Below are 17,723 nucleotides of genomic sequence, written 5' to 3'. Positions count from 1 at the left end.
GAAGCAAAAAGCCCGATCCATAACTAAATAACACCTATGCTCAAGCACTAAGAACCTCTGACACATACAGCCTGATGTAAGAAGTTCTTTTGATTGGTCCAGGAGGAGAAATTGGGCCCCTCTTCTACAGGAAACACTCTGTGGGACTTTCAGAATATTTTAGATCTGAAATGGGCACATCCAGGCCTTTATGTTCTTCCCATACCTGTGCTAGAGTATTAGCCTACTTCTTAAAAGCCCAGCTAATTAAAAAGCATGTCACCTTTCCCCACTGCTTCTTTCTCTTACATTCATCTGAACAGCTGTGGGCATGGATGGCAAGAAGGCCAGATTACATGACTGACGCCTCCCTCTTCATTTTTGGATAGGGGAAAATTTTATTGCAGCAGACGTTAAAAAAATTCATTGGCATTTCAAACTCCAAACTCCAGCTGCCTTTGCAGTTGAATTCTTCAGGTTGTTTAAAATGGCATTCATAGGTGAGGTGTGTTTAATACTATTCGTCCCACAGAGAAAAGTGCTTCCTCTGCCTGTTTAAGATGCTCCTCTTCCTTGTAAAATTAGAAAATACTAATACCCATGTGCAACTCCATATCATTGCTAAATGTAATATAAATGTTTTAGTAGACTTATTAACCAATTACTCTATCAGCTTACATAAATCCAGACGGTATTCACTATGGATAGGAAAATGTCAGTATTCACAGTGTATTTCATCATGCCAGATCAAACAGAGATCCATTGCTTAAGCTAATGCTTTACATGGAGAAAAGCTTAGCTATAACAGAGCAGAAATTTTTGGTTTTGAATTCCACAAAACACTGGCTACTATTTCTTCTTACAAGAAGAATGCAGTAATGCAGTTAAATCTGATTCACTCTCTTGAAATTAGAAAAGGGATTGTGACTGTCTCCTATTTTTCTCATTGCCCACTGAAACTTTTGTCTAAGATGATGAGAAACAACGAACAGATCACAGGAATAAAAGATGCAGGAACCTATTAAAGTTGCTTTCTATATCACTGACGTTATTTTTGCTCAACCCAATTAACTTGCATAAAACGTTACCTAAAGAATTTTACGATTTCATCTACACTGGCTGAAATTAAAATCAAATATTCAAACCCAAATTGCTAGTTATAAGCATGTCAGACTCTGGAAACTCATTCCAGTTCCTCCCAGTAAAATAATAAAAACAAAAAACAAACAAACAGAAAAACTCCACAGGTGGGTAACAGACTCCACTAGGTACCTGGGAATTTGATGTCCACCAAAACCTAGAAGAGTTATATAATTTCAAGCGTCAAACCTCTAACTGAGCAGATGTAAAAAAGACTTAGCACACAACAGAACATTTGTAGTTTCCTAGATATGAAGAGCATGTTTTGCAAAATATTCATTTTAGCTGGGGCTCTCATTCCTTTTCAAATATTTTCTATAATCATCCTAGTAAAAAACTTAGGCAGGAATGCATAGAATGCTAGTTACAATTTAACTGGAATAGGAAAAAGGTAAGAATAAAGATATATATTCTTATCGAATAGGAAAAAGGTAAGAATAAAGATATATATTCTTATCGAACTCATTAATCACTGTGGATTAGCTATTCAAAACAATACCTAATACCATCATCTCAGACAGCTTATGAGACAGCTCAAAGCAAAAGTGAGCTGTGGAATCCTTAGCTACCAGTAGAGTGGAAGTGAAACAAATGTCATTAGCTTGCTGTAGATTAATAAAAAGGTCACCTCCTCAAATACTTATACACAGTCTTTTGATAAAAGATAAAAATAGAGCAAGGGAAATAAGATGCATTATTTTCTTTTGCTGATGACACTAGATGTCAAGGAATAAAACTTTAATCCAGTTCACAAACTATAGCTTAAAAGACCAGGGGAGCAAATGGATGTGGATTGGACACTATTACCCATAAAACCCATTACATCTCTTTTCTGACATAACTAGTCCATTTTCTCATGATATCCTTATGTTCAAGGTAGGCATTATGACTCTTAATTTTTTAGGGTTTTTTTTATGCATAAGGTTAAATATATAAGCCATACATTCATCATAAAGCATAGGTCTAGCCCAAGTAGGAAACAAATATATTTATCTTTGCATACTGTCTTCTTAACAAAATTTGTGTCTGATATGATGGGAAAAGGCCTTGGTAGATAGGCATCTCAGGAGGAGTGGGCATTGTCTTGAAAGTAGGATAAGTAACCCCAGTCTTTATACTATAAAAGAATGATTTTGGGATATCTGTGGTTCAGTTCAGCTAGTGGTTAATCATATGAATTTGATGTAAAATTGTGTATAACTTTTGCAAAGATAGTGGAGAAAAAGATGAAGTTTGTTAAGAAGCTTTTGGGTGATTTATCATCAAGTAATTAAAGTCGTTGGATATGTTTATTACCAAATTATATTCATTGTTGCAGCTTCCCAAGAATTTCCCAGCTTTCTTTTCTTCTTTTTCTCCATGCACGAATTAAAGAATTCTTATCTGCTTATACTCATCTGATCTGTTAGATTACAGTTACAATCTCTTTGGAGGAAGAAAGATGTCTCCAGATTCCATAAACAGCTCTAACATACATGGAAAGTCTTTATGGAAAAATTAACATATCTGAAAGTTAGCAGCAAAAAAAAAAAAGGGGGGGGGGGAAACAATTACTTAAGCATCAAGTTGCTACCTCTTCAATGTTCAATTCACATTCCTCTCCATACCTCTTCAATATTTCATTGCCAATGAAATAAAGCCAGGATTAAAAAAGTCAGTTTTACTCAGTTAACAGAAGAACACTGGAAACAACACATCTTCAATGATGTAAAGAAATAATATTCTTTGGAATAGGCATTTAATTTTGCATGACTGCATAATGCTTCTCTGAACAAAATAGTAAATTTTTTTTTGTGGGTTAACCTTTTATTTTCCATATTTACATAGCAATTTTAACTCAAATTAAGAACATCTTTTTAAATAGTTATTTTTAAAATGGAGTACGTTCACCGCGAAGAAGCTTTTCCAAGATCGGCTCACTTTATGATGACATATTTTACATTCTGTGTTTTTATTCTTCCTTTGTTGGCACAGTGGCATTTATTAATAATTGTGGCTCCTGCTACCTTGGGCATTTTTTGCAAATATGATCCTGCAACAATATCATACAGAAGAAGAACAGGTGCTTATGTGAGATGTCACCAATTTCTTACTAAGGTCACATGCTATATTCCCTGGGAATCATATTATAGGCACTCTCTCATAGCCTGAAGGAAAAGATATCGAGTTATTATATTCTTTTTTCAAAATAACATTCTGATTATTTTTACCTAAGTTAATATTCAGTCTAAAAATGCCAAGAAGAGAAATGATTTAAATTTAAGCTCTATTTAACCCAGTACAAGAGGAAACCAGTAAATGACCTACATACATTGAATCATAATTTAAGCATGCTCTGCAGTTTAAAAATTAATGTAGTATTGTTGTACTAACAGCTATTATTACCGTTTTGTTTAAAATAAAAAATAATAGAGTGAACAAAGCTAGACTGAGAGGTATTATAGACCAAGTTAAGAGAACCTAGCGTAGAGTTTTTCATCCCACAGATGGGGAACACACTGTGGGACTACAGATGATCTACAACATGACAGCCAAAGATGTATCTGACCCTACCTACATGCAAGCAAGCAAGCAAAGTTATAAACCATCCTACAGAATGTAGCCTAACTTGTATTTGCTTGTAGAATAAAATCATGGTAGCTAAAACTGCACAACATGGCCAATGGATTTAAAAAAAAAAAAAAAGGTTTAGGTTACGTTCATTAAAAAAGGCTATGAAATACAGGATCTAGAGGATTTACTCATCAAAGAGCCGTATTTCAGCTACCAATTTCAGTAGAGGAGATTCTGGAAGAATTTCAGGATAAATCAGTCTCAGACTTTTTCCTTAGAGGAATAACTCTGAATATTATCTATATTATCGATAGCTGTGATCTTTACAGGGTGGTTGTCTACCCATCCATTTGGAATTGTATTGGTACTTAGTTTTTGTTTCAGATGTTTCTCTTCTGAGGCTGCATGGCATTACCATTACCTCCTGCTGTAGTCCTGTGAAAGACATATTGATGAAAGTAAGAAGTGAACATCTTCCTCTGAATGTTAGGTTGAGATCTCTGATAAAGCAAACGAAAAAACCATCCTGGTTTACACTAGCACTCCTGATACTGCAATACAACGCTAGTGACGCATACAGTATTTTGTTGCCAGAAAAAGGCAGTTTCTCTGTTTAGGACGTGTATGAAACACAACCCACTGTCCCGCTAATTCAGGTGAAAATGTTCCAGCCAGTAGCGTTAAAAAGAAAAGGAAATACAAGAAGTCCAAATACATGTAACTCTTTAATTTCTAGAATGACAAATGAACACATAATGCTAACACATCAGAACTTGCCTACAAAGAAAATGGACTTATTCCAACTCCACACAGACTGAAGTGGAATAACAAAAGTTCTGCACTGATATAGTGATCACTGTCTGACTGAAGGACCAGCACCTGCTTTGTCACTGTCACTCAGCTGACACACATTGTCTACTTTTACTTTACATGATGCAATAGCACCACATTCTCTCTGCCTTTTTGCACCATGGTACTCCTTCTCATGTCATAATAGGTCCTTCTGGTAGTATAGGAATAAACCTTGAGTGAAGCAAAGAGATTGTAACCCAGGCAAATAGGCCACCCTACTGTCAAGAGATTGCTTACTCCCTCAGGAAAATGCCTACCTTGGAAAAGAATGAAATGATAGACCTAATCCAATTTTCATCAAAGAAAACTGAAGTCCTTTCTCTGACTTTGCTGAGAGTTGGAGTAGGCCTGGAGGAAGAATCACAATCTGCTAAATATTTTTCCTCTATATAGTAGAAGGAAAGAAGAGGGGCAATGACAAAGAAAGAAGCTCTACAAATAACCACAGGAAAAACAGACCACAGACAACCCAGCTAAAGAAAAACAGAGCAGTTCTCTCCATTGTCCCTGGCTGCCTGCTGTGGTGCTAGAGCTTAAGTGACCTGCATCTTGTTTGGAATCACCTTTCTTTGGGAGCCAAGATATTATGAAAATCACAGGCAGTTCCACCTGGGAACAAACTTTTGCAAGTTCTGCAAAAAGCAGGCAGTGGTAGGTTGTGTGAAGAATGGGTCTGCAGCACTTCCACAGACTGTGTGTGGACAGACGCTGGCAACATAAGAACAGCAAGGCTGCCTGTTGCCTGCATCATACAAAAAAGCCACCTGCTCAGTTTATTGTCTCCTCGCTCCCCTGAAGCAAACACTGTGATGCATTTCTCCCAGCTTGCAATACTTATGAGATCATAACTTTTTAAAACTCTGGTCTTTTCCCTCCGTTCTGTGGAAGAGGAATAACAAAGCTCCAATTAGAACGGACCAGGAAGGGACAAACATTCCTAGAGGAGAAGGGATCCTGTAGTATTCGCAGCGGGGAGGATTAAATTCGCTGCAGCAATTTCAGTGGACTCTTCAGGGCTCGCGCTAGATGCACCGTGTGAGAAACACCCCTGCTTCCCCACGCTGACTCACAAAAGGTTTCTATATCCCTGCCAGTTCCTGGAAAGTGATTCCGTCCCTAATCCCTCAGGTCTCACCAGGTTACAAAACTGGTTCTACTCATTTAAGAATTCTCACTTTAGCAACACACATTACTTATGGCAAGTAACAAATGGTGTGTCTTTTCTACTTATCTGTAATTTCTCACGTGCATGCACATACAGTTTTTCCCTCATATCTAGCACATTGATATGCAACCCATAGAGAAAACAACCATATTTCAAACAAAAAAACCCCAATAACAAACAAAAAACCCCCCAAACTCAACCTCAAAACAAAAAATGCCACTTCCCTCAAAATAACTCTCTTATGTGAGTTCATGCACATGAGAACCTCTTTTGACATTAACACCAAATAGTCTCTTCGTAATATCCATTTCCTGAGGGAAATGCAAATACTTCAGGCATTGTTTATATTCATATTAGTGCTGATCTCACTATGAGAGCGAGAGTTCTGGGATCACAAAGCAGGGTAGGATAGATAAAGGTGAAAATGAAATTAAGGTGAGAAGCATGCAGATGTTAAAAAAATTTCATATAGTATGTATACGCAGACTATACACAAAGGCATTACGGGATTAGGTAAGAGGCAAACATCAGTCCTTCTCGCCACAATTATCTGCCTCTATTCCACAAGACTGCCAGAATGCCAATCAGTCTCTGAAACGTTAGCTTATTTTATAAACCTTAATTTTTACTTACGTTTATCTTCCCTTTGTAATTAATGTTTTAAAATATAGCTGAAAAGATATTGAAGATGCAGGATTTAGATGTATTTTAAAAATGTAGGCCATTTTAATAGTAACATTTCACTAACCATTCCCAGATATTACCAAAGCATCATAGGCTTTTCTCTGTGAGGCTGACATCAGCAAGACTCTGATAGCTTATAAAACCATATAATATATACATAAACATTAATTTCCTACTGGTCTTTCCATAGTCCCCAAATTTGCTAATTTGTCTAAAGAGAAAGGCACCCTGATTTTTAGATAACATAAATGGGGATTTTATATATATATATATATATATATATATAAAACTTCTACATATCAGTTGAGGGCCTGAACTGCAGTGTCTAATTGTCTTCTTCTGATATTTTCTCATACTCAAGTCAAAACATGGGGCAGTTTTTGCAAAATTATCTGCACACTAGCGAACATGCAATGGGGAGGCTGCGGTAGCATAGAAAATGCTTCTGTTTATGTGCATCTCTCTAGTCATTAGAAATGAGCGGTACAGAAGAATAAAGCAGTTCTGGCACAGAGTCACTGCGTTCAGGTAAAATTTTCTATTTGTTCTCCTAATGGTTTTGTTTTTCCTATATTCTTAGCCAGCACTGGGAACGGCAGACACGCGAACTGCGCCCATCCCTGAACGCGAGGAAGCCGCCAGCTCCGATCCCATGAACCAGCATGAGACCGCCGCACGTTTTAGGGCAGTATTTTAGGCAAAAGCAGCTGGCAGTGTAACAAAAGGCCAGTGTTTGGGGGGGGGGGGGTCCGAAGAGGAGCGTGCGTGTGGCCATTGAGTCCTCGGGTCCTGGAAGCAGATAACGCTGGCCGCAGCAGGAGCAAACCCCACAGGGAGCGCTCACCTCCGCGCCCTCCATCTTTACCTGTGCGGGGAGGAGGACAGGGCCTTGCTCCGCAGGGCCAGCACCTCAGCGCCCTCAGGAGCCCTTTGCTTCTCGCTCTGCTGGGGAAGGGCTCCGGGTGGCGGCAGTTACTGAACAACTCTTCCTGTCAGGGAACCTGAGGCAGGAGCCCCGCAGGAGGGCGAGGAAGCCCGAGTTCCCCACCCCGGTCGCGGAGGGAAGGCTGACAGGGCTCCGAAGCCCTCCGCCTTGGCGCACCTTTCGGCGGCACCTGCGGGCTCTCGAGGGCGATGAGCGCCCCCCCCCCCCGAGGGCGACAGTTCCTAGCGACTTCACCACAGACAAACCCCCGTCGCTACAGGAAAACCCGAGTGGCGACCAAGCCGGGCAGCCCGCGGGGGGGAGGGGGCGCGCGCGGCGGGGGCCAACGGCCAACGGCCACCCGCTCCCGCCGAGCGCCTGAGGCGAGGGGAACCCGCCCGCCGCCGGGCCAGAGCCCGCGCAGCCGGCCGGCCCCCGCCACCTTCCTTTGCTCTCTCTCTCTCTCCCTCTCCTTCGTGGGGACTTCCCCTCGCACGTCGGTCTTCATGGAGGGGGCGAGCTGCCCTCCCGACCCTGCTGCGCAGCCGGGCGCTGCCCCCGTCGCCGGCGGAGGTGCCTCCTGGGGCGGGGAGGGGAGGGGAAGGAAGGGCAGCGCGGGGGGGGGGGGGGGGGAAGGCGGCTCTGCTCTCCCACCTGCCCCCCGGCGGCTGCGGGGTTAGCGATGAGGCGGTGGCGGGGAGCGGCTGGCGGGCAGCAGCCGGAGGAGTTTGTTTGCTGCCTGTCCCCGTCTCCCTGATGCTCTGAGCCGAGTCTCCTCCTCTCCCCGGGCTCGCACCCGGGCTGGATGCTCCGCTCGCTCCTCGCTTCGCTTGCCGCTACCGCCGCCAGCCGCTTCCTGCCGCTCAGCGAGACATGGAGCCGTCCGCAGCCGCCCTGGACAGCACTCCGGACCCCGCTATCGTGCAGCCCCCCGCGACCAGCCCGCCGGTGCCCTCGCGGGAGCAGCAGCACGAGCAGCTGCGGATCGGCGAGAGCGAGCAGTTCAGCGAAGGGCTGGAGGACAGAGGTGAGCACCGGCCCGTCCCTCACCCTCCCCCCCGCACCGCCTGCCTCAGCGCCCCCCCTGCCACCCCTCTACTGTGGCATCCCCCATAACCTCTTCTCCGTCCCTAGGCGCCGAACAACCTCCCCCCCCTCTTCCCGGTTAGTTTTTCCTGCATCATCCGAGCAGCTCCCTCACGCCTTTCTCTCCTGGAGCCCTACCTTCCTTCTCAGTCTGCCACAGCAGCCCCCTCCAGTTCAGCCCTTAGCCGCCCCCACGCTCAACTCCTGCCCTTCTAACTGCCCCCACGAGCTGCTCCGTGCCCCCAGCCGCCCACCGCACTTCTACACGTCCAGCCCTCTTGTCTTTTTTTCTTTTTTTTTTTCTTTTGCCCCCCCCCGCCCCCGCTCCCCGCTTTCCGCCTCCGCGCAGCCGCCGGGGTGAGGGCCTGCAGGCCCCGCGCCCGCCCTGCCCCCGGCGCCGCCTCAGCGCTCCGGGCCGCCTGGCCTCGCCTCAGCCGCCCCGCTTCTCCCCTCCTCTAGCGCTCGCTTAACGGCTTCTTTCTTTCTTTTTCATTCCCCCCCCCACCTCCTCCCGACGCCTTCCCTTTTCAGTTCCTGTGTGAGCACCCCCGCAACAGTTCTAAAATATTTTCATCAACTCTGCCCGTGGCTCTTCCCACCTCGTCCAGAAACTTGCTTTCCTCGGGGCAGAGCGGGCGCCGGCAGGCGGCACACGGCGCCGCTCCGCGCCCGCCGCCGCGGCCGGTGTCCGGGGCAGAGGCGCAGCCGAGGCGGGCAGGGGTCCGGGGCCGCCCCGCGGCAGCCGCCCCGCAGGCCGCCAGGGCCAGTAGCTGGTCACTGGGGCCGCAGAGGGACTCTGGAAAGCGGCAGTCAGTGTGAGACTTATTTCTCACAGCCGAAGAGAGTGAAACCTCTCAGTTTACCTGTCGCCTGGGGCCTGTGACAGCAGCCTTTCAGCAGGGTTATGTGGTACTCCAGAGCACAGCGGGGCCGTTTCCTTGCTGTTGCGGTCTGCCTCAGACAGACCCCACCTTGCCATCTATGGGCGATGAAGTCAGGGCACCTGCATGACATCCCTTGCCTCTCTTTCCCTACCATATAATGCACTTTAACTCATTAATTATTTTATTTGCCTAAATATCTATCTGGTCAGGAGGGGAAAGCTGCCTGCTTCCAAACTGTATAATTCTTAAATCTTAAACGCGCTTATTTAAGACATCTGTTCAAGTGTGGAAGGCACTTCGCTCACCTAGTCCTCATCTGTGGATAAAGGCAGCTGCCATTTTATCCCTCCTCATTGTCCTGTCTTCTCCATGATGCTTCCAGGTTCCTGTTCCACACACTTTGTCTCCATTTGTGATTTCACATATGTTTTCCTTATTCTCTCTGTTACATTTCGTTCCTTTCTCTTTTTGCCTTCAGCACCCCAAAGTCCCTTTTATCTTCTCAGTTTCCATCCCATCCTACACCAAACCCTCACATCCCCTAGTCTTTCTCCAGCTTCCTACGTTCTCGTGCTTGGTCACAAATTCTAGACACGAAGTAGAAAATGGCGAGGGAAGAGCAGCCACTATCTTCCCTGGCAGGTTTGAGTCAGGATGGGACTTGGGACAACCCTTTTACCAAGACTATGCTCGCTGTCACAGCCAATGGCAAATGGCAGACATCTTGCCTGAGGGCAATTTACAGCTGCAGTTCTATTTTAAATAATTGGAATCAGGAATTTTGATTATGGTCCAAATGTGGAAGTTTGATTACAGGAATTTTTAATTTGTGCGCTGTATGACAGAGCTTAAGATAAAAGCTGGCCAGTTCGGTACTAAAGATAATTCCATAAAGATAGCGTCTGATGTACTCCTTTCTAGGAGGGAGAAGGGACTAAGGCTGCTGATCCCATTGCCTTACCTGCCTTCACATTCTTCTAGGGCCCTTGCAGTAGCTTTCTCTCAGCCTTTCCCACATCTGTGTGATAACAGTTTCTATCTGATTCCTGCTGCCTCAAATTCCATCTACCATGATGTTTCCCAGCCATTCTAGAAGCAGTTCTGGTATGCTTTTTGCAGGTTGTCCCCGTTGATAATATTGTTCTATCACCTTTTTAAAAGGCTGTACTTTTAGCGTGCACTTTTCCTTATGATCCTTTTCAATGAATCATAGCAGATCCAGTTATAGAGATGGTACTTAAGTATCTGCTAAAAATAAAAAATAACCCCAAATTTTGGAACAAGATATCTGATCTTTAAGAGCCAAATCCAAAATCTGTGGTAATTTTTTGGATCGGGCCCTTAAATTAACATCTCAGTTGAACAGCTTTTTTCTATTAGCCCCGCCTCTTCCCCAAATTCTAACTTGACATTTTAAAATGATCCCTTAGCCAAATAGAAAAATACTTCTGGTAAGTCAGCATATGGTAAAGAATATCCTAGAATCACTTCGCAAATATGCCAAGCTTGTGTTCTGCAACTGTTAGGCAGGTTTTTTCTCTGATTTTTTTTTTTTTTTGAGGAAAATCTGTTAATATATGAAGGTACTGAAATGTAAAGTAAAAATCCAGTGGATTTTCCACTCCAGCTCATCATCCTTTCTTTACCTTAAAGGTATCTAAGTGTTAAATTATTAGTAATAAAATTATTCAGTATGTTAATTTTGGGGCAGAAAAGTCTTATCAGTAGATAATAGCTTTTCATTTCTGTAGCAATGCAGGTCATTCCGAAAGATTATCTTTCAGCCTTCTGTGGATGCTTAAAATTTGTTTTGTTATGGTCAGTGGAAAAATATAGAGGCTTACCTTGTGAATTGCGTTGTTGCATGCAAACTAATGTGCTCGTGTTGCTTCTAAATAATTTTCATGATATAGGTTTGGTAGTCATATGAGTAAGTTTGTATTTTTGTGTGCTGCCCCCTAGGACTCCCCTAAGAATATTATGATTTTTCTCAAGGGTGAAAATTGTAAATACAGAAAATATATTTGAATTATTTTTGAAAAGAAGGAAGAAGTCACGTTTCTGATAACTAGACTATGCCAGCCATTTTGAGAGAGAGAGAGAGAGAGAGACACACACACACACACACACACACACACACACACAGAAGTGGTTTGGTTTTATAAGGATTGCAGTATTGTTTTATAAGGATCTCTGTCAGACTGGACATATGCTTGATATGTGAATAGCAATTAGCAGTGCAGGGCTAGCTATGTGGCTTATTATTCCTTTCCTAATTTAACTAGGATATTATGTGATTTGTACGTATCAGTTCTATATGTTGGTCTTCCTAGGTAACAGTGAGCTGTAGCCATGAATAGTATGATGCCTTTAAAGAAAGAAACAGGCGGGGATGTTTGTCACGCTGTTCCATGTTTATTTCAGTTTTGAAGTCTTGAGGATCAAAACTGGCAAAGGAAGCCTGCTTTCCTTTGCATTCCAACAGGATTTGGGCCTTAATTTAAGACCCTCGGGATGGGAGGGTGGAGGGAGAGAATGCACAAAGCGTGAGATGCGTTTTCTCCATGGTTATATCAGTGGAAATCTCTGCCATATTTCTTGATCTATTGTTAAATGTTTACCTCATGTCAGACACCAATTAAACTGTGCACCATTACAAGTAGTGGCAGCAGACAGGCTAAACACTGAATGAATATACATTTCTGCACACAAATGAAGGCAGGCTATGTGAGAAATGGCTCTGCAGTACTGCAAGTAAAGAATTCAGAGGCTTCAGAGCTGTCAATCTGGTGGTTTTCGTATATTAAACAAACGTGGCAAAGAATGCACATATTAAGAAAGAGGCATCATTTCAATATATGGCATAGGAATTCTCCTGCATGCAAGTGTGCAAATTCTTTTCCATTCATAAAGAGGGCAGGTTGTAGCACAAAAGTGAGGTAATACAGATCAAAAATAATAAAAACACATTACAGGCATTATATTCTCACAGCAGCTTTCCGAGTTATCATAAAGAAACTCTCTGTTTTACAGGTGAAGTAATTGAGGTGAAAAAGACGTAAAGATTTTTTCCCAAGACAGCGAATCCTACTGGTTATGCTAGGATTATAGAACTAGTGATTCTGACAGACTTGAGGGGGCAGAATAAAGCGTGGTGGCTCTAATTGTTACCACCCCTGGATGCCTACCATTCCACTGAGAAGTTGGTGCCCCTGAGGCAGAGATGTCTGATCCGCTTTTGAATTGATTCCAGAGCCATTGCAGTTTTCAGCCCGCATATTACAGTCAGTTGAAATTAATATTTGTTAACATTGATAAACTGGGTTAAACGTGGTGTAGATTCAGGAGTACACTCAAAACCAGATCGTGTATCCCTGCCTTGAAAGTGGCACTTGGAGAGGTTAGTGAGAAAACTAGGGAAGGTGAGGATGGTAACAGCTTCATCTGTTATGTTTTAATTTGCCGCTAACAGTCCGCCAGAGCCCCCCGTTCTCAGCCATTTGTTAAAAACATTAGACCAGCTACTGAAAGATTCTACTATTAAACAAATGCCTTAGTTTTACGCCTTTAGGGAAGGCAAGTTGCCCTCTGAAAAGTGATAATCATTTAAGAAGAACCACCCACAGTTTCTGGAGTAATTCATTAACAAAGTTAAAAGCCATTGGGCGTTCTCTCTCCAGTTAAGCAGATTTGAGTCAGATATTGCTGATGAAAAAATTCTATTTTTATATTTTAAATTAAATGGCTGTCTTAAGAACGGAAGAATATGGATAGGATGAACAAAAGGTGATTAGATTATGAACACGTTTAAAAAGATGGCTTAAGACTCGGACTGAGCGAATGAGAACCAAAGAATATCAGTATCTTCCTTCTTTTTGATTTGAATTATTTTCTGTGACTTAAGATTGGTGGACAAATGACTTCCACAAATTGAAAACATTGAAGAGCAAAAAAAGCAATCCTGATTCTCTTGTGTTAAGTAGACCTTTGCACTAACTGCAATAAGGACGCAATTAGTTCTTCAGTTACTCTCTGACACAACTTCTAGATGGGGATGTATTCCTACCTTGCATGAAAGACATCATGCTTCAACAGGTTTTTCCATCTGTGATAGCTTTGATTCTAAAGTAGGCCTGCTTCTACTTCGATTCTTTATATGTGCACAGTATGTTGCAGTGTATTAGTAGGTTATCTCTCGGAGATTGGTGGACAAAATTTTTCTTCTATGTTAATTATGTTCCAGGATCCTGAAGCCGTGAAATAAGCATGAGTTTTACCGTTGAGCACAGTGATTGCAGTACAGAGCCCTTTCTTGTGTACATGTATATACAACAAACTTAAGTGATGTGAATTTCCATAGTTGCCCTGCAATTGCAATGCTCTTCTAGGTGACTGAGGTGCAGGTGTTACTTGTAATGTGAAATCAAAACAGCCCGAGTATAGCTCTCCTTGCTTACTCGCTATTTCTGATGGCATCATTCACTTAACCTTAATAATGTGAGCAGGATTTGATTCTATATAGATTCTCTGTATAATGCAGAATGTAAACATCTGATCTAAGTCTGAACTAACATAGCTTTGCTTTTAAAAGGAGCAATGCATTGTTCATACTTCTTTGCTTATTGCTTGTCAGGTTTGCTAGAAAGCAGTACAAGGCTAAAACCTCATGAAGCTCAAAGCTACAGAAAGAAGGCGCTGTGGGTTTCCTGGGTCTCCATTATTGTCACGCTGGCTCTTGCAGTGGCTGCTTTCAGTGAGTATTGGGAATATTTTAAATCTTTGCAATGCTTTTTTTTTTTTTTTTTTTCTCTTTTGCTCCCTCAGAATTTCTCAAAATGCTCATGGAAGCTTTCTCTCTTTTTTTTTTTTTTTCCTCACAGTTGGTAGAGAGATTTCTTTCTAGACTGCTTGGGTCTGCATGGTGCTTATAAATTAGTATAACTGTTGTTTTTTTCTGCAGAGGATAGTGTTATTGAATGTCAGAGGAAGAAATTGGAGACTTCGATTCCCGTTAGCATTTGTGCATGTGGAACTGTTCATTTTTCAGAATAGCATAAAAAATCGTTATGCGGTGGATTGCCAAAGAGGTTAAATATGACAAGTCTTAATCCACCTGGGATTCCTATTTGGAACACTGTAATAACGAACAGTGAATTACAAGGGGGAAATTGTAATTATTCTTACACTTGACAGGTACCCTAACACAATGCTAATTTGGAGAATACATACCAGTCTCTTTCTAAGCCCATGTTGTTCTGTATGTAAGTTTCATTATATTTATCTAGTTTACCTTTACACAAATAATCTGAAGAATCAACACCGTTGTGTAGAAAAATGATTTTTTAAAAATTCAAAACAAGAAAAAAGATACGTTATGTAAATAACATATAATTTTAGTTCAATGAAAATTTTAAAATGCTGGCTTTCTATTTTGGTCAGGTAAGGAACACAGCATTACTATGAGGACAAGAAGAAATGTGGGATCTGGTTCTGTCTTTGCAGTGGCACACAGTTTCTGTTTAGAAGAGGGGGGAAAAAAGCTGTTACTGGATGTATTTGTTTATATAAAGCAGAGGAAAGCTCTGCCTAGGAGGCAAGGCATCTGAGACATCTCAAAACGTTATTCTTAAGCTTGAGAAAGACAGGCTTGCATTTTGGGGAAGCTGCAGCAGCATGTGTTTTATTATTCTAATCTGCAGTGTTGGACCTGCTGCTGGAAGTTGGTGTCAGCTCCCAGGAGAGATCATTAGACTCTAACCAAATGGTCTCTGAAAACTCAACATATATTACTTGGAGCAATTTATATAAAAACACAGGCACAACAGCTTGCCTCAAAAAGAAGAGAAAAGAGAAGGAACACTTAAAAGGAGAATCTAACAGAATAGGAGCATTAACAAGAAAGCAGGATATCTGCGTTTCCCTTTTGTTCTGCTTCATGAAAATGCAATAGTCTGCTTTTCCTACTGAAGCAACATAAAAGTTAATACTGTATATAGTGCAATAGCTTTAATTTGTTTCTCATTAACAATATATTTTTAGGGAATCTTGAGGAAGTGGCTTCATTTTATTTTACACTTTCCTTTGTTAGAGTTAAGACCTAAGTATAAAATGCACTACTAAAACATCCCATTTCCTTTAAAAGTTCTTTTTTTGAAAATTTTAAGATTAGTTAGGTTATTTGAAAACTTTCATTGTCTCTTTTTATTATTTGTAGCCCTTGGTAGTATGTAGAAACCCTACAAAAAGGCAGCAAAGAAGGTAGTCCGTGTCCAGGTATACTGTGGCCCATATACTCAGCTGGGGTGAATAGGCGTTGAACTAGTGAAGTCAGCTGTTAATGGTAGACTAGTTATTTTTAATCTATTGTTTTTGGAATGTATCTTTCCTTGTGGCTTGTAGGGGCTAAATTTATGAAGAATGAAAAGAGAAAGCAACACACAGATAATATGAAATTTATGTGAAATCTCTTAATAGACAATTGGTATTTAATTTTCATGCTCCAAAAGCATTGATAGGCCTTTTGATATGCTTAGTATTAAAACTTTTGAATCTTTGAGAAAAATGCAGTGTTTGTCTTGGATTCACTTTACTCCCCCTTGCAATTTCAACAGCTCTTCACAGTTCATCATCTCACATTCATTGGCTGCTCTCTTCCTTTGTGCTGTCCTTTTAGCAGGTTCCTCTAGCCAATCCATGAGCTGGGAGAAGTGCCAGGTGTCCAAAGTGGGCTGCCTGTTTGATATAAATGAATGGTCGTCACTTTGGGGTGTCTGACACCAGCAATTCTTTGCAAACACCTGCTTTTTAAAGCATCCTGTTTCCTTTTTACCTCTTGTCTGTAATGGCAGTGTTAGCAATACAGACCTGATGTTCTGTTTCAGTGGAAAAAATAATCTTTCTGTAGTATATGCCGTAGTGTGGCCCTGCTGTGCTAAATGTCAGACTATACTGACTGCCTTTCCACGACTCTTTCTGATTTCCACATACATTCTTGCTGTATATTTCTCTTTTATCCTCTTTTATGGCTTCATAGTTTTTTCTTCCATGTTTGTCTTACGGCACTCCTTTTGCAGCAATACATGATGTAATTGAGGTTATTGGGATAAGAAACTGGGACTACTTGATAACTGTAGTCAAAGAAGTGGAGGACCTAGAGGGTAAGAGGAATGCTAAGGGGAGTGATATGCATGTATATGACTTGTGTGGAGAGTGAGGAGCTGATTCAGGAGCCTCTTCCTTACACACAGAGACAGTAACTTCCCTAATAATAGTAATAGATTTTCTTCCCTTTTTTATGCTGCTCCTTCTCCTTTGAGTAATGCAGCATGATCACTATCCTCCTTTTTAAGACCAGTCAAGTTGCTTCCAGACCTATTTCTTTTTGTAGCACTGTAGTAAGCTGGAATGGTTGCTCTTGCCTGGTATGAGATGCATTATTCTGCTAGGATAATAATGATGCCCCAGCTGAGCCCAGATCCTCTTCCACTTGGTGATATTGAAAGAGACCGACAAATCTAATCCTTATTGTGATTTGAATACATTAAAAAATTCTCTGGAAAGAGTCTGAAGCTGTAGCAAATTACTGAACACTAGTTGCATTTATTTTAAACGTTGAAGGTGTATATATTCAACTGATGATGTAGCAAGTGTATAACATGTATCTAACAGGTATAAGGCATATGTTCTCTCTGGGGTAGACCGTTTTGTGGTCTGAAATATCAGTATGTAGAAGAGAGAATGCAGATGTAGGCATCAAAATGTGTTTGGTCTCCGTAGGTTTGGAAAGCTAAACCAGGCTAGGTTGTATCAGGAGCAAAAAAAAGCTGCGTAAGGGAAAATGGAGTGGTCATCTTTCATTGACTGCTATTGAAAAGTAGGACATACACAGAGAGTAAAATCAATCAATCAGCTTTTTCCTTTAGCTGAAAGAACAGATTTCTGACTATGCATAAAAAACATACTTAATTTTACTGAGGAAATGCTGTACTTGTAACAGACCATTTAGAAGCTTCCTGTCCCTAAATATAGCATCTGTGCTGTGTGCTAATCATTGTGGTCTTAGTAGCTTTGGGTGCAGTTGAAGGAGTTGCTTTCTGGAGTATAGCTGCACAAGTCTGGAGTTTCTCTAAAGCCTTTATAGACTTCAGTTTGTAAAACCCTTCATGTCAGTGGAGCCCTATGGTATCATCTTTAATGACTGAAAATTAGGCGTGCTCAGCCTTTTTTAAAATATGGAGTCAGAAACTGAGACTGGGCATGATACAAACTTCTAAAATCAGCATTAATTTGTCTCTCGGCGCCCCCAAGTAAATACTGGAATGCATCATTTTAATATCTATTACCCCCTTTCTATTTTACAATAATACAAGAAAAGAATGATAAAATAATATTAACATCTGTTAAAGCGGAAAACAAACTCGCATTCTCTCCGATACTTCTTGTGCAGCGTAGACTT

General features: G+C 41.6%; 1 protein-coding gene across 4 annotated transcripts in view; it reads left to right on the top strand.

Annotated features, from left to right (window-relative positions):
* The first annotated feature begins 7,909 nt into the window (after nt 1-7,909).
* Nucleotides 7,910-17,723, top strand: part of TMEM163 (transmembrane protein 163) — a 110,271-nt gene continuing 100,457 nt past the window's right edge. Inside the window, exons 1-2 of one of the 4 annotated variants that reach the window (XM_068949207.1) lie at nt 7,910-8,325; nt 13,902-14,021. In XM_068949207.1, the coding sequence (XP_068805308.1) occupies nt 8,172-8,325; nt 13,902-14,021 (274 nt within the window). In that variant the 5' untranslated portion in view covers nt 7,910-8,171. The remainder of the gene's footprint in view (nt 8,326-13,901; nt 14,022-17,723) is intronic. The other 3 variants (XM_068949208.1, XM_068949209.1, XR_011141980.1) reach the window with 3 other exon arrangements.

Source organism: Struthio camelus, chromosome 6 (assembly GCF_040807025.1).
Source record: "Struthio camelus isolate bStrCam1 chromosome 6, bStrCam1.hap1, whole genome shotgun sequence".
Taxonomy (NCBI): domain Eukaryota; kingdom Metazoa; phylum Chordata; class Aves; order Struthioniformes; family Struthionidae; genus Struthio; species Struthio camelus.
This window is presented reverse-complemented; position numbering and strand designations above follow the sequence as displayed.